Consider the following 23,696-nt stretch of genomic DNA (forward strand, 5'->3'; position numbering starts at 1 on the left):
GCAGTCATTCAACCCACGGGTCTATAGATCTGGGTTGAAATGCCAACTCTACCACTTTCTAACACTGTGACCTTAATTGCTCTGAGCCTTGGTTCCATTATCTGTAAAAGGGAGCTACAAAACCCTAGCCCATAGGGACTGGGTGGGTGAAATGGGATAACAGATATGCTTCACTTAGCCCAGTGCCTGGCACATGTATGTGCCCAATAAAAAAGAGCCACGAATGTCTTATCATCATTATTAAGAGTAAGCCTCTAGCACACACTTTATGTCAGGGTTCAGCACTGACTTTCAAGATCTTTCTGTTTTGGGGCAGAAAATAAGCACATTTGAATCAGGGAGCAGAATGAGGGGGGAAGTGTGGGCCTGAGGCTGCTCTTGATTTTAGCACCATTTGATGGGACACCAGTCAGTGATATTGTGCTGTGCTGTGCTGTTATTGCGGGGGGGGGGGGAGTTAAAAAGAGTCAGATAGAAACTCAGAAACTTTGTGAGTTCTCTTCCTTGGTGAGGGAACTGAGAGCTAGATGCTCTGAATCTAGACTCTGAACACGGTCCCCGCCTCGTCAGGGAAGGTACCCTGGGGAAAACATTCAGAGCAGCCCCGCACCTTGGAAAGCTGTTAGTGCGTGAGGCCGGGCCTTTGAGAGTATGGAGAGGGTGACACCTGTCCTCAAGGTAAATGAACGTCCAGGCATTTTACTAGCTTTTGCCACACTGCCCTTTGCTCCATCCCCTCCTCCACAGCAAACTCGTTAGAGCTGGAGCCACTAATTACACATGCTTAAACAGGCCTGATTTTAAGTAAACATATTATACAGAGTCAATAGAAATGTGTTCAGTCATGCTAATGAACACAGAAAGGACAGAGTACTTGAGTAATACAAACAGTCTTCCAGTTTTTAAGTACTATATGGATTGCAACAAACTATATTTTAAATTAATTAAAGGAGTCTCCTCTTTTTGGCTGACTTCGTAAAATCAGAGCCTTATGTGCACTCAAACCGTGCACAGCAGACCAGAGGCTTCTCCGGTCAGCTGGGGTGCACCTGTCCCCTGGGTAAAGGCTCCAGGAAACGGTCATCTGACACAAAATGAAGAGGCTACCCTAAACACACCCTCCTTGTGTGATCAGACACCTGTTGGGGGTGCCGGGACAACCTCAGCACATCCACGGCACAGCAGCCCACATGCCCCAGCCACAGGGAAAGGCTGTCTGCCTGGATCACCACACAGGATCAGCCCAAGCGGCTGGGCCACGGCCCAGGCAGGACTCAGCCCTGGGCATCCTTGCTTAACTGGTTCAATGAGACCAAAATGCAGAATGGGAGATCTCTTGGGGCTCTACGGTGTACCAGTACGAAGACATGGCAAGTCAATGTGCTGTCAAAAACAAACACCAGCGCAAATTTTAAAACTAAGAACAATGGAAAGGGGAAGGGGAGGAAGTAGAAAATTAATACAAGTCTACAGGCAATTTTAGTTCTCAAGCAGAGAAGCCATTTAAGAACAAGCAAAGGCAGCAAGCAGACACTTGTAAAATGTTCAGTCTTGCTAATAAATAACAAAGTGAAAATTAAATAAAATGAGGATAGTAAAACTAAATAAAAAAATTCAAAACCTATGCTGGTAGATCTGTGGAGAACAGGTATAAGCCTCTATCATTAGTGGCGCTGTGATTGGTATTGCTAGAAGTTAATTTGGCAATAAAGAGTAATAAAACTTACTTTATTGAGCCCATCCTCTGAGCAAGGCACTGTGTATGATGGGTACCTTAGGTCCCTGGTCGGCAAACCACGGCTCATGAGCCACATGAGGCTCTTTGGCCCCTTGAGTGTGGCTCTTCCACAAAATACCACGTGCAGGCGCTATCTCAATAAGGAATGTACCTACCTATATAGTTTAGGTTTAAAAATTTTGGCTCTCAAAAGAAATTCAATCGTTATACTGTTGATATTTGGCTCTGTTGACTAATGAGTTTGCTGACCACTGCCTTAGATGATTCAAACATGAATTAAACACGGATCTTGTCCTCAAAGAAAGAGGTAAGTAACAAAGACATGAAGAAAATATAGATGGCTAAAATGCAAGGTAGAAATGTTATTATGAGGAAGATAATATCCCCCTCCCATTTTACAGATGAGGAAACTGAGGCCCAGGAGGCTGAAAGCCTATAGTTGTAGGTGAGTCTGACTCCAATGTCCAAGTTCTCCACCATGCCTTTGTCCTAATAAAGGTAAAGAAGGGAATTAAGAGGCAGAATCGATCGCTCCCTTTGGCTTTCCACCACTGTAACTTGCATGTGCTGACTTCCCTTCTTCCCGTCAACAAATACGTGCTATGCCAGGTGCGATGAAAAGCAATAAAGAAGGCAGACAGGGCCCCTGACCTCTGACTGATTGCAGTCCTATCTGATTATGCTGCAATGCAATCCCTCGTTTCTATGTCCAGGTCATCCAGGAGGCTAAGGTCCTTGAGGAAAGTGCCAGTGTTTTAGTCACCTTTATATCCCAAAGCCTGCAGTGCCCACTAGGCACTCATCAGTCTTAACTGACTGTGGAGAGGATAGAATTTGCTTCAGACTGGTATCTAGGGACCAGACACTGTCTGATGCAGGTGGAAGAACTTAGGCTCGCCCTTGAAAGACATGGGGTGTGAACATTCAGAGTTGAGGGAAAACAACAGAGCAACTATGTGCTGTATTCAGAAAAGAAAGGAACATAAAGAGCGCACGCGTGGCTCGGTCTGGGTCAAGTACAGGGTGTTTGAAGATGAGGACCACGTTTGTAGAGGAAGGGCTGGAGGCAGACTGTAGAGGATCTATGACTTAGCAGGCTCAAGTACGCAGAAACCTATCATGGGGACATCATTCAAAATCTATTCCTACCCAAACTCATGTACAAATTCAACATCATTCCTATCAAAATCCCAGATAGCTTCTTTGTGGAAATTGATAAATCCAAAAATACATATGAAAATACAAGGGACCCAGAATAGCCAAATCATCATGAAAAAGAAGGACAACGTTGGAGGACTCACAGTTTCAAAGCCTGCTACAAAGCTACAGTAATCACGACTGGCATAAGGAAAGACATAGAGATCAGTGGAAGAGAACTCAGAGTCCAGAAACAAACTCTCACATTTGTGGTCAACTGATTTTCAATAAGGACACTGAGACAAGTCAATTGGGGAAAGAATGGTTGTTCAATGGATAGTCATATGCAAAATAATAAAGTTGGACCCCTATCTGACATCATTCTTAAAAATTAACTCAAAACAGGTTAAAGACATAAATGTAAAGAGTTAAAACTATAAACCTCTTAGAAGAAAACATAGGCATAAATCTTGGTGACCTTGGATTAGGCAATGGTTTTTTAGGTATGTCACCAAAAGCATAAGCAAAGAATAAAAAAAAAAATAGATAAATGAATTCCACCAAAATAAAAAACTTTTCAAAGGACACCATGAGTGAAAAGAAAACCCACAAAATGGGAGAAAATATTGCAAGTAATATAATTTATAAAGTACTTATATCTAGAATACAGTTAACCCATGAAAAATGCATAGGTTAGGGGCACCAACCCCCTACACAGTCAAAAATCTGGATATAACTTTTGACTCCCCCAAAACTTAACCACTAATAGCCTACTGATGATTGGAAACTATGCCAATAGCATAAACAGTCTATTAATACATATTTTGTATGTTATATGTATTATATACTGTATTATTACCAAAAAAGCTAGAGAAAAGAAAATGTTAATAAAGTCATAAAGAAGAGAAAATATAGTTATAGTATTTCTTGAAAAAAATTTGCATATAATTTGACTCACACAGTCTAATCCCATGTTGCTCAAGGGTTAACTGTATATTAAAATATTCTTACAACTCAATAATACAAGGACAACCCAATTTAAAATGGCAAAGGATCAGAAGAAAAATGTTTCTAGAGAAGAAAACCAAATAGCCACCAAGCACATGAACAGATGTTTAACATCACTGGCTATCAGGAAACACAAGTCAAAACTACAATGAGATACCTCTCCATACCCAATAAGATGGCTGGAATCAAAAAGAAGGACAATAACACGTGTTGGTGAAGATGTGGAGGAATGGGACCCGCCTGCACTATGGGTGGGAATGTAACATGGTGCTGCTCCTTTGAGAAACAGTCTGGCAGCTCCTCAAAAACTTAAATGTAGAGTTAGACTATGATCCAGCAATTTCATGCCTCGGCGTATACCTAAGAGAAATGAAAACACACGTCCACACAAAAACAGGAATGTTCGGAGCAGCACTGTAACAGCCAAGAGCAGAAACAACCCAAATGTCCATCAGTTGAGTGGATACTCAAAATGAGGTATATCCATATATAAATGGAATATTAATTGGCAATAAAAAGGAATGAAGTACTGATAGATGCTGCAACACGGATGAAAACATATGCTAAGTGAAAGAAGCGGGTCATGAAAGAGCATACCTTACATATGACTCTATGAAATGTCCTGAATAGGCAAAGCTACATACCAAGGAGAGTGCCTAGGGCAGATAGGGTGGGAAGGCGTGGGCCGGAGAGACACGGAGAGTGACTGCTCCTGGGTATGCTTTTACTGGGGGCGATGAAATGTTCTAAAATTGATTGTGGATATGGTTGCCTAACTCTGTAAATAGACTAAAACCTTCTAAATTTTATACTTTAATTAGATAAATTGTATGGCCTGTGAATATATCCAATAAAGTTGTTATCAAAAACCCAATATATAAATACATAAAATATTTCTCTAAAAGGTGCTTAAACACATGCTTTTACAGAGTGACACTGTGGCTGAAAGTGTGGCTGGTGTCAGACTTGTGTGTGTATTCTAGTTATTCCCCCACTTTCTGATGCATGACCTTGGAGAAATTCTTTAATCCCTAAGTAGTTACTGTGACTCATTTATTGCATATGTGAAATGGGTTTAATAATCATGTCCAAATAGGAGTCTTCTGAAGATTTCATGATACCAGGTATGTAAACCATTTATCACAGGGGTTAGCATACAGTCAATACAAGCTAAATATCAGCTATTACAGTTGTTAGCTAATGCATGCAATAACAAATAAAAGCAAAACATCCATAAATGAGGAGACTATTAAGAAAATTAAAATAGCCTGACTGTTGGTGGCCCAGTAGATAGAGCGTCGACCTGGGACGCTGAGGACCTAGGTTCGAAACCCTGAGGTCGCCAGCTTGAGCACAGGCTCCGCGGGTTGAGTGTGGGGTCATAGACATGATCTCATGGTCACTGGCTTGAGTCAAAAGGTTGCCGGTTTGAAGCCCAAAGTGGCTGGCTTGAGCCAGGGGTCACTGGCTTGACTGGAGCTCCCTGATCAAGGCATGTAATGAGAAGCAATTAATGAACAACTAAAGTGTCGCAACAAAGAATTGATGCTTCTCATCTCTCTCCCTTCCTCTCTCTCTTAAAAAAAAAAAAAAAAGAAAAAAGAAAAAAAGAAATTGAAAATATGTTATACAATGGAATCTACTTGCTTCACTAAAATAAGAGCTCTTAGGGTCTATGCAGATATGAAAAGCCTGGTCTACATGAAATGCTAGCAAAAAAGCAGCAAAAATAATGGGTCCAAAATAGAGCTAACTATGGAAAACTCAAGGATGTATGATGCAGAACGAGACAAGGAACTTCATAAAGAAATCAGGTGTCATATAAAGAAAGGACTTTGTATTGGTTGTTTATTTGCTGCTTCACTGTGTGGGGATTCTAAAGTTAGTTGGTAATTAGAAAGAAAACAGGTGACTTTACATCAAAATGAGAAGGCTCAAATACACAGAGGCTTTTCTGCGCTATTCAATAACTGATGTGAAGGGCAGGACCCTGAAGAGGCTTCTGCTTCATCCACGTCTCTCCTCGGTTCTGCTCAGGGCTCACCCTGAACCCCGTGCACTCGAACGCACAGTCTTTCTGGTTTTGGCCAAAAATGGGGACATTATTGCACCTGTATTCCCTGGATGTCTTCTGATTTTTCCCTCTTGCATCTGTGTCTTGTGCCAAGCTTGGCTTTAGCAACACTGTGGATGCACTAAGGACAAACTATCGCCAGTTTCTCCGTCCACTCTGAAGTGACCAACTCAGCAGGGAGCCCCGTACTGAGAGGGAAGGACCTTCTGCTCACTCACATGGTGCTAACCAGAAAACTATAAACTCCTTGGAGAACCAAGTCAGACACACATCAAAAGCTGCAGGGTTTATTCGTGGGCACGCAGTAAGGACTCCTAAACTGTTTCCAAAAAAAATGCACATATAAAAAAAAGTCTAAAAATATACCTGGAGGAAGGAAACTCTCATTGTGATGAGTGGTACTAAAGGATGACTCACGTGTGTCCACCGTCTCCTGGATTGGGATGAAGCCCACAGGCAGAGTGTCCTTGACGTCAATGAGCTTCATGTCCACTAACACGTTCCCTAAATGACTCTTGGGAAGAAAGAAAAGAGATACAGACTATTAATCTGAACATGCCTGTGGTGAGTTTGCCATTTTGGCTTCAAGATGCATATTTAACACAATGACTCTTGCAGCGTTACGACAGCAGGTTAATTAGAGTAGGTGCCACTTAATGTTCCCCAGCGGTGACACAGGGACTCTCGGTGGTCCCCGGGGAAGGAGCTTCATCTGCAGAACCTCAAAGCCGCTCACTTAGATGTCGCCTTGCTTAGGCAGATGAGCAACCCAGGAGACGCTGGAGACAGAACCCAGCAGAGGGCAGCTGTGCATACATCCCAGGACCAGGCTGACACTCAGCCTGATGCGTCAGCTCTCAGGCCCAGCAGGTGGTAAAAAGCAAATTCCTGGGGCAGTGGTGGGGGAGAGAGCTGCATCTAAACTGAACAGAGAACCGATCACACTCTTCAGTGATCACCAGTCTGCATATCGACACACATTTTGGATGCCAGATACATTCTGTAAAATTCCAAGAACTGTAAAAGACAGAGTGAAAAGCCCTGCTGCCTCAATATTACACATCTTCTAAAATGACATGCACCAGGGCCTCTTAAAGTTTCTACTTAGTGGTAGTATAGGGGGTCCACAGTGCGCAGTTTCCGTAACCAGTGCAAAAATGTCTTCCGAAGTCGGCACACGCCGTTCTGAAACTGTGAGAAGAATTCTCTGCAAACGTGCTGGCGCTTGCAGCCCTCATTTCAGGCTGGAAATGAGCTCTCCAGCTATCTACCCTACAACTTAAATATGTGGGGCCACCCTGGAGAGTTCATTAAAACCTTCAGAGTAATTTCCAACTTACTTCCCCCTCTCTAGTTAGAACCAGTTAAGAAAAGACTTATGGCTTCTGATCCCAAATCCCTCCTGTTAGTACACTAGCCGCGCACTCTGCCTGCCCACCTCCCAGAAGCACGGCATGAGCACACTCTCGGTTCCTTGTTCTGCGTTCGGACAAGTGCCCAGACGGCCAGCCTGTCACTCTGACCTCTGCAGCAGCTCCTCGGGCCTTGTTTCCATCTTGCTCAGAAAAGGGCTTGCACCTCCGTCTCTGCACAAGGGTGGCCAGCCTCCTGCCCCCTGCCCAGTGCCAACTAACCACTCTCCGAAGGCCAACCGGGAGCTTACCATTCTACACTCTCCGCTGTGTCCTCTCTCGGCTCTATTTTCCTTCAGATCAATTTATAATGGCACATCTGTGAGATTATTTAACACCAACTCCCCTATTAGAGTTTAAGAACCATGAAGGCCCAAACTATCTGTTACTACTGTAAACCGGAGCCTAGCACTGTCCTTGACACACAGTAGGTGCTCAGTCATTATCTGCTGAATAAATTAACGTTTTCTGGTACATTTTCAACTGGCTGGGCTGCTCAAAGTCAGAAATCAAATTGGATCTGTTGGGATAACAAATCTAAACTATGTCAACAAAAACATTATATAATGTATATTTAATAAATACATTATAAACCAAAAATACACAAATGAAATCAATTCTTCAAAATTTAACCCTGGCCAGTGCTTTAGTGGCCTGGTTGTCACAAAACCGTTTTCTTGCAGAACTGTCCTGCTTGCTAGCCACTTTCTAACAGTCCATCTTAGGTGGCCAGGCCTCGGCCAAACAATGCCCAGTGCAGCACGGCAGGGAAGCGGGCCTTCACGGACATGGGACCAAGCCTGCGCCATGCAGGCAGGGTCTGAACTGCTGGCCTGACTCACAGACATCAGCTGCTTCCAGAGTCGCCTCAGCTAATCTATCATCATTTTTTTTCCATGACAGTAGCATTTCCATGTCATCACTGCTTTCTGCATTGAGAAATTAACAACTGGGTATGTTTCCCTGCCCTGGAGATGGATGGGCGTTCATCAATATCCTTCTCAAATGTCTTCTGCTTGACAAGCTGGGTTTTACAGAAGTCAACTGCAAACCACTTAGCGACATTGCCCTCCACTCTCTACAAATGTCCCCGATCATAAAACCAGAACATCAGTGGTGTGACCATTTTTTAAAAAGCATCAAAAAACCCTCCCATGCATACAAAACAGGAGGCTGGACTGTCAGAGCTCCCCGCAGTCTGAGCGGGGCCCCTCTGTGCATGGGGCTGCGCTGTGCTGGGTTTAATACAGTGGGTCTGCGACACCATTAATTTTGCGTGCTCCTCTCCCCTCCCCCACCCTGTGCTCCCTTTCATTTCCTCCTCATAAATATGAAGAACGTATTCCCAATCCTTGTTGAGCAAATGATTCATGCCAAAAGCCCAATATGCACTGACTCAGGGTATTTATATTGCCTCTGGTAGCCAGTATTTGCTAGTGTACTGTAATTATTTTTGACAACCTTGCATTTAAGGTAGCCACAGATAACCAACTTAATATTCAAATGTTCATAAATCCCTCTGTTTAATATCCTCCCTACCTAATCTATGTACATTATTATTACAGGTAATGCAGAAAGTACAGGGCATGAAAAGTGCAATTAATCTCGAGCCTTCCCCAGGAAGCAATGTCACTCCACAGCCAGGATTCTGTATTAATAGCATTATTGGGGGAAAGAAATTTAGGTTCCAAAGGAGTCTCCCAAAACTCCTACATTGGGAGTCTCCAGTCACCTAATTAAGAATCGGTCCAGTCCTGTGATCCCCTATCCCTCCTTTACAGTTATAAAAAATTATGCTATGCAAGGTCCTGGCTCCGACAGCGGGGCCAACACCGACTGGCTGCCACAGATGAAAGCACGCCTCATTCTTGTCGACTCCCCGCCCAGCAAGCGGGCCCCTGCCATGGCCCTGAAACAGGTCCCTTTGGATCTCACTACAGGACCCACTCATTCCTTTTTTTTGGGGGGGGGGGAATTCCCTATTTCCTACACTGGTTCAAAAGTGAGGCAGGTTTCTCCCTCACGCCGCCCTGGTCCTTACCTTACACCCCTCACCACACCCCGTCCGCACTCCGGTCCCCATGGAGGAAGACACACAAAGGCGGCACTCAGTGAACATCTGTTTAATGGTCAATAAATGTTGACTAAATCAGTGCATTTTCTATAATACATTTACCTATGACACCTAAAATTAACAAGCACTGGTGACTCCTCTGTCATTTTTTAGACTTGTCTCTGTCCCCGTACCAGGGGATCAGGGACTCTTCTGGCCTAGAGTACCAATAACCCACAGCCTTCAGGGGAAATGCAGCAAAAATGCTCAAAGAGGTCGCAGCTGTCCTGGGCGGCCTCCTTAGCCAGGACAGGTGACGACCTGGCAGGAAGCAGTATGGCGCCGTGAAACACGAGCTGCTCAATCAACACGCGAGTCCGTCCTAGCAGCCCTGAGTGGCAGTGACCTTCTGCACAGAGGAGGAGCCAGCAGACAGGACAGAGGTGATAAAAGCTAAAAACATAAACAATCTCAAAAGAGGGTTTTGGAACTAGGTAAAGTCCCAGGACAAAGGGGTGGGAGTGCACTGCGTGACTGTGGCTGCAGGAGGAAGGGGAGGCCGTGGGGACCCCCCACAACCTCGTGAGCCCGCGTCTATGAAGGCAGCGGCCTTCAGACCTGACCCTGGGCGGCACACAGGCTGCACGGCAAGCCCCGGGGACCTGCTCGGCCTCCGTACAGGCGCAGCTGCCGCCTTCCGGCCCGTCTGTGTGAGCACGACTTCCAGTGTTTGGCACCAGGACCGTCCTCAGTCCACTTGAAACTCTGTACTTTACAACAAGTGTACATTACTCTTGTGATTGGGAGGGGGAGCTACAGCAACAACTTCTCCCCCAGTCCTGAACATGTTATCAACAATTTTCCTACCAAAGGCTTCTCCATAAACACAGGAACGGCAGGTAGAAGAGAGTGACAGCCAGAGAACCATGTGACTGTCTGTATCCAGAAAATGCAGAAGGGACAGGCAAGGAAGGACCCCATGACAGGACCACAGAGCTGTAGGGGCGGGGGGGGGGGGGAGGACGTGGAGAAAGGCCGTTTCTTTTCCCTTTCACACTTCTGAATGAAGATGTTTAGGGCTTTTTTTCTTTTTAAACCATGAACATATATTACTGTTATATTAAAATTTATAAAAATAATAAAAATATTTCCAAAAGACTTTGCATTAGAAAGAGACAGTAACATTTAGGCCCCAAATAAAATGGCACCTGTGAAAATGAAAATGTGACCAGCCCCGCTTTGGGGCTAGGAAAGCCGGGTGACAGGGCAGAGCCCCAACCCTCAGAGCTCAGGAAAGGAACTGACGCTCGGAGGTGGCCCGGACGGCCGGCGGCAGCGTGTCTGCAGGATGATGCGGCCGCCCCGCGCACAGACAGATACTCAGGGAAGCCAGTGCCCTTTGTTCTAAGCCACCCATTGAAATACTACTGGAAAATCTTTAGTAGATATCTTTAAGAACTTCCTAATTTATGGACCCAGGTATGAAAAGCAGCATACTAAAAGACACCTACACTCGGTGGATACCTACGTAGAGAAGCAATGAGACATCGCGTGTCATAGAGACGTGGGGAGAAAGTCATTTTGGAAACAAGGCTGCACCTGTGCCAAGGGCTGGCCACGCAGCACCTTTCCAGCCATGCCGCGATTTGTCGGTCAACTTTAAACCCAGCTCTGCCAGAAAGTTCTCTCGTCCACGCTCCCTGTGACTTGTCACTTGGAGGGATGGTGGGTGGGTGGACGAGAGCTGTGAGAAATGTCCTGGCTTCCTTCGGAGAACACATTTTAATGGAAGTCGCAGCACACTTGGGTACATGGCTAATAATACCGTTAATAAATGAAGCACCGTGCTGGCTGCCGATTCCCAGTTCACTAAAACCACAGATAAATTAACATGGTGACGAACAGAAACCACGGCAGAAACAGGAGGACATTTCAAACAGGAGTGTAAGTGGCTGGTGCTCACTCAGCAAATGGAAAAGCACTCCTAGACTTACATTTTCTTTGGAAAATGATCTTGTGAAACACAGGTATCTGGTAACCTTGGACTTAAATAAGCCGTCTTTCCAGAGGTCGGCGTCCACACCATCTGCCGTCTGCGCGACCTGCAGCAGGAGACAGAGAGGGGCCGCGGGTGAGGCAGGGCGGAACCCAAGGTGAGCGACCGCTTCTTCATACCTGCGCCAATTAACACCGGCCCCAACTCTCCTGGCATCTCATTAGTTCATTTCACTAGGCCCGGGGAAGAGATCTTCCAAAAGGGGAAAAGGGAGAGTGTGAAAAATACAACTTCTAAAAATATTGTCCCCGGGGAAGCCATTGATTAAAGACACCCTGACAAAAATGGTTCTAATGAGAAAAGAGCAACTTTTGTTGTAATGGACCAAGGAGGGATTGCAGAAGTCAGCCCACGAAGCTGCTCATTAACACTTACTCGGGGATGGCCCGGGTGGAGGAGAGAGTCCAATGGGGTGTGAAATGCCACCTGAAAGGGGACTGCCTGTGGGGAGACTGACACAGAGCGTTCCAGGGCCCTGCGGCCAGCCACAGTGCTTCCGTGAATGGGAATCCACTGGGGCCTGGGGGCAGGAAAACTCGCTCCTCACCCTGTCTACTTGGTACAAACTCTGTGAGTGGTGTTCAAGGTCAGAAACCGTATCATGATAGGAAAATCAGAAAAATCTGTTCCCGGTTTATAGCCTCACTAGGAAGCCATTTTCTCACACACAAATGCAGACATTTTCCTGTAAGAAGAGTTCGAGGACAAAACCAGTCTTGATTACAGGACCTGTGCACCGCACTGTGGGGGGAGGGGGTTAGTGTGAAGGTCCACAGCGGTGGGAGAGGGTTCACGAGGAGAAGGGAGGGGAGAGAAAAGGCCAGACGAGCTCAGCGTTCCCGACCCTTCCAGGCTGCTGTCCGAGCGGATGGTGCGGGCTCGTCTGCCCTCGTGCTCGGCAGCCTGACACTACAGCATCACCAGCACCTCATCCGAGGACTCATCAACCTCCAGCATCTTGGCTGCCACCCCGTGGGGGACACTGGAAGGCTGGGGGCAGCATCCCAATCAGGGTGCACTCAGAGTCTCCCTGCTTGTCCTTGTGAGGTGCAGACTTCAGGACGCATCCTTGATCTGACAACCTCCCGGCCGTGCTGACAAACTGCTGAGTGTCTCCATTCTTTAAAGAACCTGCCCGGAGTCAGCCCTGTCCCAAGAACGTGCTCGCAGCATGCCAGCCCCCCCCCCCCCCCCGTCACCGTCACCAGCAGAGGCCAGGGGCGCGGAGGCCGCCCCTCCGACATTCCAGGAGTCCCCCCACAGCCACATTCTTCTCTGGGGCTGCCTCAGGAAAGGCCATGAGCCAGCAGGCAAAAGAAAAGGCTTGTTTTATGAACCCAACAACTGTGAGTGAGCGAATGGTACAAAGAGAGAAGAGAGGTCCTTCTGCTAAACAAGCCAGTATGTCTGACCTGAAGTCTGGAGGAGGGTGGGGCGGGACCAACTCTAGGCGCCTAGCGCTCGCTCCGGACGCCATCCCCGCGGGAGGAAGCCGGCTGGTGCGGGAGGAGGCCTGGTTGGCGCCCCTCTTCCCTAGCAGTCAGACGTTAAGTTTCTTGAAGCACATGAGATCTAAGGCAGGGGCCCCACTCTCCACCACCGAGAATCCCTCTGGCTTGTTTTCTCCCCTGGATTCCATGCTCTGAGAGATTTTTGGTTTCCCAAACTCTACTTTTACTGCAGTTCCTCGATTCAAGGATGTAGTCACTTGGGAATCACCCACGGATTTAAAAAGCACCCCTTCAGGAAAAAACATAGTATCATATCAAAATGTACAAGTCTATTTTAAGGTGCATCCCAATTTCAGAACCATTAAAATGTGAAAACAAAAAAAAAAATGTATATGAACAAAGAAGGAAACCTATTTGGCTTCTCTAAAATAAATGCATTATTTCTAATACATTTAAAAACATGTCTGCAGAACACTTGAACTTGAAGTCTGCGGACCCGCAAGCTGCGACCTCAGAGGGAAGAGAGCTGTGTCTTTGACCTTCCACCAGAAAGGGAGGGAGTCCACAGGGCTCTCCCGCATCTCTGGAAATTCTATGGAGGGGTGGGGTGCACCCTACCTCAAGGTTATTGTTTCTAGGGTTTGAAAATGTTGATTCCCCCTTCTCACCACTGCTAGAATCGTCCCTTTTCTGAGCAAGAAGACACCGTGACATGGCAAAGAGGCCAGTGCAGGCACACTGAGGGCAGCAGGCCAGCCCTTCCTCAGGGCCCCATTCTCCATCCTCCCGGTTCCCGTCCCCAACCCGAGTCTGAGAAGCATTATAAACAGACAAGCGCACCAAAGGCCCAGGCTCGCCCTGAGTCCACAACTCATCGGCAATGAAGTCAAGATGTGCAATGCCCTCCAACCCCAGCCAAGGGGAGGCAAGGGAGGAGAGAGACCAGGGGTGGGGGTGCGCACGCGCGTGTGTGTCTGGGTGGAATGCAGAGGCACCGGAAGCCTGGGCCATGTGAGCTAGATCCACACAGGGCCACAGCTCCACGAGCAGGAGCGGGAGTGAGAAGACCTGGGCCTTGTCGCAGCAGGGGCACTGGGGTTCCCAGCCCTGCCTTCGCTGTAGTAACACCACGTACTGAGCAGCTTCTTTCCAATCCAGTCACATAAAGGTGCTTACGAACCTAAATTCTTCCCTTCCCAAGTTAGATGAGCTACCAGCCTACAAGATAAATTATGTGTGAGACAGGTATTTGCACGGGACGCCCCTGCAAATTTTTATGTCTAAACTCTGACCCTGTGAGCTCAGCAGCCCGTCCCTGAGTCCCGAGATGGGAGGTGTGTGTGTGTGTGTGTGTATGTGTGTGTGTAGGGGCTCTGAGCACTGCAGCCGTCTCTGAGTCCCGAGATGGGAGGTGTGTGTGTGTGTGTGTGTGTGTGTGTGTGTGTGTGTAAGGGCTCTGAGCACTGCAGGGTTAGAGGAGATGAAGAGTCCTGCCTCAGTATTCACCAGGGAGCACTCGCAAAGCCAGTGCTAACATGCTTGAACTAAAAATGAGGACACGCATCAAATCAAATATTGAAAGTGATGTCATGCTACACTGGGATTTGAAAACCCCCGAATTGTCACATCAGAGCTCAGCTCCAACCTCTGCTCCTCAGGGTTCCTTCCCCATCTCCAGGAGACCTGGTCTTCCGGCATAAATTACCTACTTGTGCGATTACCAGTTACCAGCCTCCACCATCCACCAGGACAATGCTCTCTGCCCGCCACTTACCCCTGCACTAAGCAGAGTGCCTGACACAATGGGCTTGATCAACATTTGTTGAAGGAAGGAATGAACAAATTAGTCATTCAATCAGGAGCAAAGTGTGAAAAACCACAGACTCTGCCAGCTACCCAACTCAGGAAAGAATTTTTAATTTTTTTTATTTTTTTTTATTTTTTTTTATTTTTTACAGAGACAGAGAGTGAGTCAGAGAGAGGGATAGACAGGGACAGACAGTAACAGAGAGAGATGAGAAGCATCAATCATTAGTTTTTCATTGCGCGTTGCAACACCTTAGTTGTTCATTGATTGCTTTCTCACATGTGCCTTGACCGTGGGCCTTCAGCAGACCGAGTAACCCCTCTTGCTGGAGCCAGCGACCTTGGGTTCAAGCTGGTGAGCCTCGCTCAAACCAGATGAGCCCGCACTCAAGCTGGCGACCTCGGGGTCTCGAACCTGGGTCCTTCCGCATCCCAGTCCGATGCTCTATCCACTGCGCCACCACCAGGTCAGACAGGAAAGAATTTTTAAAACTGAAATTTCCAAGATTTAATCCCTGGAGCTAAGTGTATCCCCCTCAAAATCAGCACTCTGTGAAGACTTACACATTTCAATAATCAAGCCACTTGGTTTTTCGGTTACCCTGTCAGTCTCTGCTTTGTTCCCCAAATGCCTAGAGTCTTATCAATGCTGCAATGGACTGTAGTGACTCCAGAGTGTCTGTTACAGGGCTACACACACACACACACACACACATACACACACACTCTCTCTCTCTCACATATATATACACATACAGATACTCGCAGACACACGCAGTTACACACTCTCACAAAAAGACACACTCATACACTCACATACTCACAGGCACACACATGCATATGCACATTCATACTCTCTCTTTCTCACACTCGCACACACTCACACTCTCCTACCCGCCCTCTTTCTTGTTCCTGCACAGCCTGCATATAGGTGCTGTCCTCTGAGCAGGAGTCAGTTGGAACACACGAGTTTATTTCTCTTCTCGGCTAAAATGACAATCACGTGGAGAAAGTATAAACCTGCTAAAGAAAGGAGCAAGACAGGAGTAAAACAAACACAAGAGAGCTGCCAGCCAGTGTTGGGGCTGTGGCAAGAGGAAGGTGCGGCCTGAGCAGACTGGAGGGGTTTGTCATCTGAGGACCTGAGGGGACCCCTCAGAGCTCCAGGACCCAGAGCCACCACACAGTACCGGGGAGGAGGGCGGATGGCGTGGAGGTGGGCAGGTGTGAGTTTAGGGCCGAAACAGGGTCTGTAAACGAAGCAGTTAGGCCCCCCCAGACCCCTACCCCCATTTTGGATGTATTTTCTGCAGCAATGAAACCAGTAAGGCTCAGGACTCCAAACACCAGCCCAGTGGGCGGGGAAAGAGGCGAAGGAGGAAGTAAGACTCCGGAGTGAGGACAGGGGTTAAGGACGCACCCTGAGTGGTGGGCCCCTCCCTGCCCCCACCAGGCTCACCTGGGCAGCCAGCTGAACCGCCCACGTGCTGGATAAGGAAGGAGCCCTCCCTGGAGGAACTGAAGAGTGCAGAGAGCAGCCCATCGCACACAGACTCTGGGGGCCTCCTGCTACAGAAGCCGGGCCCTGCTGCACCCCCGTGTCCCTTGCCCCTACCCACCTAGCTCCAGCCCCAGAGCCAGTGCCTCGTTCTTACGTATAAACTGACAACAGAAGATCACTAGGCACTGGGGAAAGTCAGGGCCCAAATTAGGAAGGTGGGTGCTTGGAGATAATATGAGGGAACAATAAAAGCCAAGGAACAACAACACAATCTATAATTAACATCCTCAGAGGGATGAGGCTCTATATGACACTCACAAGGCAAGCACGGAATATTGTGAAAATGTTCTTAAAAGGAATAACTTAAGAACAATATAAAGAGCCTAGAAATGGAAAAAAAAGTGATAGCTAAAATTTAAAAATTCAAAAAATAAAATACTGCAAGAGAAAATTGAGGAGTTCTTCCAGAAGGTAAAATACAAAGATGAGATAAACTGTAGGATCAATGAAACACCCACCGAAAGACTCTTCTGGAAAGAGAAACAAAACACGGGGAACGGGGCCTCCACGGTAGAGAGGTCCCGAGTGTGCCTCCACTGCGAACGAAAACGTCCTACCCCAGAGCAAAATAACACAGAATGCCACCAAATCTGGGGTTTACAAAAACCACCTGTAACACTTCTAGAGCTAAATACAGGTCACATATAATGCTGTACACTATAGCCCCATGACTTTATTATTTTATAACTGGAAGTCTGTACCTTTTGACTCTATATAACTTTTATAATAAGAAAAACAACAAATGTAAAAGACCTCACTTGATGGGATGAGAAATACAAGATCTGCTTGAAAGGCTTTGTGAGTCAAGTGCCCGACCAAGCCCCCTGGATAGGAGCTGCACAGCGAAATCTCCAAACTGTCAGAGGCTCCTCGACATCAGAATCGCCCGCTTTCTGCCCAAAGGGAAGCTTTTGAAAGACACCACAGCTAACCACCAGATTCATCAACCTGTTCGCACCCCGGGGTTTTAAGAGGGCCCGCCCACAATTCAAAGATGTACTTGGCAGACAGAAAGCAATCAAAGGGGCCAGGAAACTCGGCAGACATTCCAAAGGAAATATCTGGCTGACAGTATGAATAAGAATGAAGTTCAAAGGGCCCTTGATGTGTTAGATCACGCACTGTGGAAACATACACTTGGCCCAGGTCAGACAGTGGCCAACCATGGAGCCACTTAAACTCTTAATCAGAGCAGTGTGTGGGCACAGCAAGGAGGCAGGGAGCCTCCTGAACCACCCTCTAGATCCCTAACAGGACATGTGCCCAAAATACTTTGTAAAAACTATAAAATGAGAAGAGCCATTCGACTTATCCAGTGCCAAGCTGGAGAACTCTAGGCTGCTTTCATTTAGTTCTGACTTCCTCTGCATCAGCTCATTTTGTATCCTGGATGGAGGGCTCAAACCGGCCACAGAGCTTCAGCTGGAAACGTCTAATATTCTTTAGCAAAAGAAACAAAGGTGCGTCCCTGTCCCTGAGACTGCTGCTGTTCCCTCTGCCCCATCCCAGAGCACAGGGGCATGACACTCACTCCCCTCGGGCCCGTGACACCGCACCACCCTGGCTGGCTCTCTAGCTGTCCCTACCTGAGTTTCCTTTCCTACACCTGCCGGGCGCTGTCCAGCCTCCCTGGCTTTGCTCCTGTTCCCTCTGAGACCCCATCCCCGGGAAGGTTCCCATCACTTGAGGCCTGCCGGAAGAACCCACGCCTGCAAAGCTGCCCGACGACATCAGCCAGAACATGCTCTCGTCTTCCGCGATATCCTCCCCTTCGGCTTCTCCCATCAAACCTTCTCTCCTATGGACAAAGTCATGTGACTATTTTGGAATACAATTTTTTTTTAATTAGATAGTAGAGACCTAAAAAAAAAAGTTGGGTCTTTCAAATACATGCACATGTGTACAAGGAGGAGAGTTTCTAGAGAAAACACGGGACACCCAGTTAAATTAGCATTTCAGAAACAATGAGCGATATATTTTTTAATTTAAGAAATTTCAATATTTTCCAATTTAACTGGGCATCCTGTATTTTTATTTACTATACCTGGCCTGAACAGAAAGGATGTATGGAGGCTTTGCTTCATGAGAAACTGGAACGAACCCGAAAGCTGGGCGGCAGGCGGAAGCTTGTGCAGCACGTGCAGCCCACCGCGGGACCCACAGCCCGGAACGAGAACGCGGCAGACCCCGACATGGCACTCAGAGCGTCTACATGCATGTGCATCGGTCAGTTAAAAAATAGCCAGATCTAATTGCTATTAAAAGCACTAGTTGTGATTAATTTCTTTAAGTCACTTATATATGCAAATGTAGACAAAAGTGTAGACAAAAGCACTGGTGACAGTGGCCAGCAGATACGAGGGGTGCGGTCGAAAGGTACCCCAGCTCTGGTTGTATTATTTGTATTATTTGATTTTTTTTAAATGAGAAGATTTTTGTATTTCTTATTCAATTGAAAATGAATATAATTCTTTGCAAGAGGAAACAAGTCTAAAAGGACACCTCTAAACTGTAAGAGCAGAGAAAAGGCAAGGGAATATTTTCACTCTTTTAGTTTATACAATTCTACATGACTCAGTTTCAGAAATGAGTTTTATAATTTGAAAATGTCATAAAGATATTTTTAATTAAATTTGAAAAGGCAGGGTTCACTGGTCCTTCCTACCAAGGATCCTGGGAGGAAGAGAGAATTTAATTAGGAAGGTGCGTCTGGTGAACAGGGAAGAACAGAGAGGCTGTGCGTGAGGCTGTTCCTGCAGACCGCCCTCTCTATCCACTCGCCACAGCACGGGGTTCCCCACCCCCTCTCTACCCACCCGCCACAGCACGGAGTTCCCCGCCCCCTCTCTACCCACCCGCCACAGCACGGGGTTCCCCGCCCCCTCTCTACCCACCCGCCACAGCACGGGGTTCCCCACCCCCTCTCTACCCACCCGCCACAGCACGGGGTTCCCCGCCCCCTCTCTATCCACTCGCCACAGCACGGGGTTCCCCACCCCCTCTCTATCCACTCGCCAAAGCACGGGGTTCCCCACCCCCTCTCTATCCACTCGCCACAGCACGGGGTTCCCCACCCCCTCTCTACCCACCCGCCACAGCACGGGGTTCCCCACCCCCTCTCTACCCACCCGCCACAGCACGGGGTTCCCCGCCCCCTCTCTGGCTGGACACTGGGATAATAGTCTGTGCCTCACACAACCACTACTGACTCTCCTGGGCCAGGGAAGCAGGTGAAACGAAGCAGGTGAACACATGGGCTTCGGTATCAGAAAGGAGTGCATTCAAATCCTGACTTCACCACTCAGCAGCTGTGTGACCTTGGCTGAGCCCCTCCACTTCTCTGAGCCTCAGCCTCTGCCTTTGTAAAGGGAGACAACAGGCTCTATCTCATACAGCTGGAGTAACGACTAAAAGAAACAACAGAAATGAAGCGCTTTACCCAGCAGCGTCCCACACACAGCCATCACCGGATTGATGAGTTGGCGCTGTATGGAAGTACTGCTTCCCCGCACACCCGGGGGGGGGGGGCAGGCTGACCTGGCTTTGAACAGAGACCTCGCCCTGCATGTGCTGTCATCACCAGGGTACAGTTCATCTCCTCAAGCCACAGGTCTCGACTTTTCTTTCGGCAAATGTTTACTAAGTACTCCTGACACATAAGGCACTCGCACCACGCACCTCAGCGTATACAAATATGAGTGACGCGGTCCCACCTTCCAGGAAGGCCAGCAGACATGGTGAGGGTACAATGCAGAGTGGAAGAACTAGACTTGATCTCAGCTCTTCCGCACCTGTTGTGTGATCTCATGCTTTGTTTTTTTACTGTAAAATAAGTTTATAATGGTGATTGCGCAGGGTCATTGTGTGAAGTAAATACTTTCTATAGGAGCAGCTCGCACAGGGACAGCACGGACATCTGGCATTACTGGAAGTGCAGGGCAGAGTGGCATTGGTACTATGAGGACTAAACAAGAATATGAAAGTGCATCAGGGTGCAGGGAGGAGCTGGCGAGGGCCAGAAGAGGGAAATCAGAGGCAGCTTTAGGTGGATGCTCCATGAGCATCGACAATAGGCAGACACAGGGCTGGGGGAGAGGGGCAGGCACATCCCTGACAGACAGGATCAAAAAGAGCATTAGCGGAACAAGCTGGGCTGGGGGACTGTGGCCAGGTCAGGGCGAGCGAGGAGACAGACCACAGAGGTGGGCAGAGCGGGGCGGGCGCGAGTCCAGGACCCATCTCTGAGGAAGAGGAGGCATCTGCAGAACGGGAGCAGGAGGAAGAATTCTAAGTGGTGTTTTAAAGGAGGAACCCCGGGCTGAGAAGGAGAGGCAGGGGCTCCTGGGAGCAGCTCTGTGGGACAGCAGTGAGGACCTGGGCCGCGGCAGTAGTGGAGACAGAAAGGGTGAATGCCTGCCAGAGGTGGGATGGGGCATGGGCGGAGGAGCCCCAGGACGATTCTGGCCGCTGTCTGGTAAGAAGAATTCAGGGGCAGCTGTGGGTTGGGGGACTGGATGGGGAATGAGTGGTACGGAAACAAGACAGTTCAGTTCTGGAATATTCAGGATGAGTGTCAGGCAGCCATGATAGGTGGGCTCATCCATGAGTCCGGTGGAACCGGGGGCCTGGCGAAGAAGAGAGGCCTGAACACAATTTCTAAACCACAATTTCTGAATACCAATTCAATAAGACCATAAAAACAAACTGGGTCTAAGATAAAAAGGCAATGTCTTTGATAAGCAAATGGCACTGCTTTTGCCTTAGCTAGGGCCCTAGCAGGGTATAGTTAAGAAAATAGCAAAAACTCGCCATCCTGGGATTAGCAGAGAACCCAGTGCCCTTCCTGGCTTCCCGGGCTCTGAGGAAGGACACCAGGTCTGCGCGCTGGCTGAGGCTCCCCGCCAACCCGCCCCCTGTTGCTGGCCCCAGCTCCACCGCAGCTCTCCGCACAGACCACCTGGAGTGCTGGTACACTCCTGCTCAGCCTGCAAGGCCGGCTCTGCGCTCCTGGCTGGTTTTAACAAAGAGGCCCTGAAAGAGACCCAGCGAGACAAGGAGGACAGGAAGAGTCAAAGTGATGGGATTTAAGAGGAGACAAGCTGAATTCGTGAGCTCATGAGTCATGCTCAGTGACAGGAGCAAGAAAGCAAAGGAGATGAACTGGCACTTGTGACTAAGCCACCCTTCCTATTTACTCTATTACTCAGCTCTCAAACCACATTGCCAGCTGTAATTGCATTTCAATTCATGTTTAACACAAACATAACTTAGCTGGCTGTTGGCATCCAATATCCCAGACATAGAAAGGCAAAACAGAATGGAGCTAGAGAATTCAATTCCATAAACGTTCTTGCATGCCCGGTGGTTATGTGTGCACCCAGGCACCATGCTGGGTACTAGAGGTGCAGCTCTAGGAAGGACACTGACCCATGGTCTCCAGACGGCCTTGCGACATAGACAGAGATACATACCTGCTGACAACTGTAGTTAAAGAGTCATAAGAGCTGCAATAGATCAAAGTAAACACGCCATCCAAACGCAGAGTTAGAACATCATTCCACATGGAGAGGAACGGTGTGTGCGCACAAAGTCACAGAGGCAGGAATGGGAACAGCGTATTTGAGGAACTCGAGAGTTCAAGGAGTAGGACAAGGGATAGAAGGTAGAAAAGGGCAAATAAAAGTAAGTCTTAGGTTCCAGTGAAGTCCATCCATTTGATAAACACCTCCTGAGTGCTAGTTGCTGAACACTCAGTAGTAAATAAAACAATGAATTTGCCTTTGAGTCTAAAAACACAGAGCTGGAGAAACATTCTAAGTAGGTGAGTAATCTGATGTTTTAAACTGTGTCCACTGGCAGTAGAAGGAGGGCAAGGCTAGAATGGAGTGAGGGAGGTGCACTGGGGACGGTTCTGTTAACGCAGGCAGGTAGCTAGATATTGATGGGGAAAGAGAGCAAAAGGAGTTGGGCATTAAATTTTATAGAATGTGGAAAGCCTGCTTCAGTAAAAAGCTTCAACATCCCATTTCGCTTAATTTGCTGGGAGGCTAAAGCATTTATAGGCTCAACTGCACATTTCAGGAATCCATTGTGCCCTCAGAGTCCACTGTGCCTCAGCCCTCCAGACTCAGGTTTGAGAGGAATATTCCCAAGGCACCGCTGGACAGGTGCTGGGGGAAGGTGCTTTTGCTTCCGTGCTTTCATTTTAAGATGTGAACAGTGGAAGCCAGAATGGCAACCACAGAAGCTTGTCAGTCTAGCCTAGAAGGAGGATCTGATTGGTTAGAGGGAGGAACCAACACAAGCCCATGAAATGTTAAAGAAAATGATTGGGTGGCTTAAAGAAAAGCTAGTTCTTCCCAGCACAAAACTATAAATACAAGCTTGGCAAAGCACTCTCTCTTCCTGCTTGGAAACAAGCTAGCTCTGCTGTTCATTCACAGGGTCTCCAAGCAGCAGCCATGCTGTGTGGGCTGGCAGCCAGATGGTTTCCCCATGCAGGCTTCGAGCAGCGCCTGGACTAGACTAAACTTTTTTTTTTTTCTGAAGTGAGAAACCAGGAGGCAGAGAGACAGACTCCCACACGCGCCCAACCAGGATTCACCTGGCATGCCCACTGGGGGCAATGTTCTGCCCATCTGGGCATTGCTCTGTTGCAACCGGAGCCATTCTAGCACCTGAGGAAGAGGCCATGGAGCCATCCTCAGCGCCCAGGCCAACTTTGCTCCAGTGGAGCCTTGGCTGCGGGAGGGGAAGAGAAAGAAAGAAAGGAAAGGGGGGAGGGAGGAGAAGCAGATGGGGGCTTCTCTTGTGTGCCCTGGCCAGGAATCAAACCTGGGACTTCCACACACTGGGCCGACGCTCTACCACTGAGCTAGACTAAACTTTGGTCTTTATATTGGGCTTAATGAAGACTAAACTGGATGTATTTCTTGATGGAACAGACAGTAAAAAGCTTCAACATCCCATTTCACTTAATTTGCTGGGAGCCCTGAAATGAAGCCCTGTCTTGTCACAGACAAGACACTGAAAACCTGTGAGCAACTTTCTCTTTCAACTCTCAATAAATCTTACTGCAAAAGCCTCAGCTTTTCCAAGTATGGGCCCAGTAAAGTGCTTTTTCTACAACACCTGACACAAACCACATCAGAATCAGTATCACAAGTGATATCAGTTCCACCGGCTATCACAAAGGAGAGTGGAAAATAGTTATTGGATATTGGCTCGGTCAATACATCAATCCTTTCTTAAATTCTTGCTCTCTCCTCCAGCCCTTTCCACAGACACAGTGGAATCTGCAATGACATAATTTCCTGTCACATAAACCTTACAAGCTTGTCAGCCTAAAAACCATGATCAAAATGGTTATGGACTAGCCAAGAAACTCGGTTGGGGATGAG

The 23,696-nt window shown here is 47.7% G+C and overlaps 1 protein-coding gene across 9 annotated transcripts in view; it reads right to left on the bottom strand.

The window, feature by feature from the left end:
- Positions 1-23,696, bottom strand: part of MVB12B (multivesicular body subunit 12B) — a 161,610-nt gene that overhangs the window by 107,773 nt on the left and 30,141 nt on the right. For all 9 annotated transcript variants that reach the window (XM_066256202.1, XM_066256194.1, XM_066256198.1 and 6 more), the window contains 2 exons: positions 11,417-11,524; positions 6,375-6,471 (listed from right to left, as the gene is read on the bottom strand). In XM_066256202.1, the coding sequence (XP_066112299.1) occupies positions 6,375-6,471; positions 11,417-11,524 (205 nt within the window). The remainder of the gene's footprint in view (positions 1-6,374; positions 6,472-11,416; positions 11,525-23,696) is intronic.

Source organism: Saccopteryx bilineata, chromosome 2 (assembly GCF_036850765.1).
Source record: "Saccopteryx bilineata isolate mSacBil1 chromosome 2, mSacBil1_pri_phased_curated, whole genome shotgun sequence".
Taxonomy (NCBI): Eukaryota; Metazoa; Chordata; class Mammalia; order Chiroptera; family Emballonuridae; genus Saccopteryx; species Saccopteryx bilineata.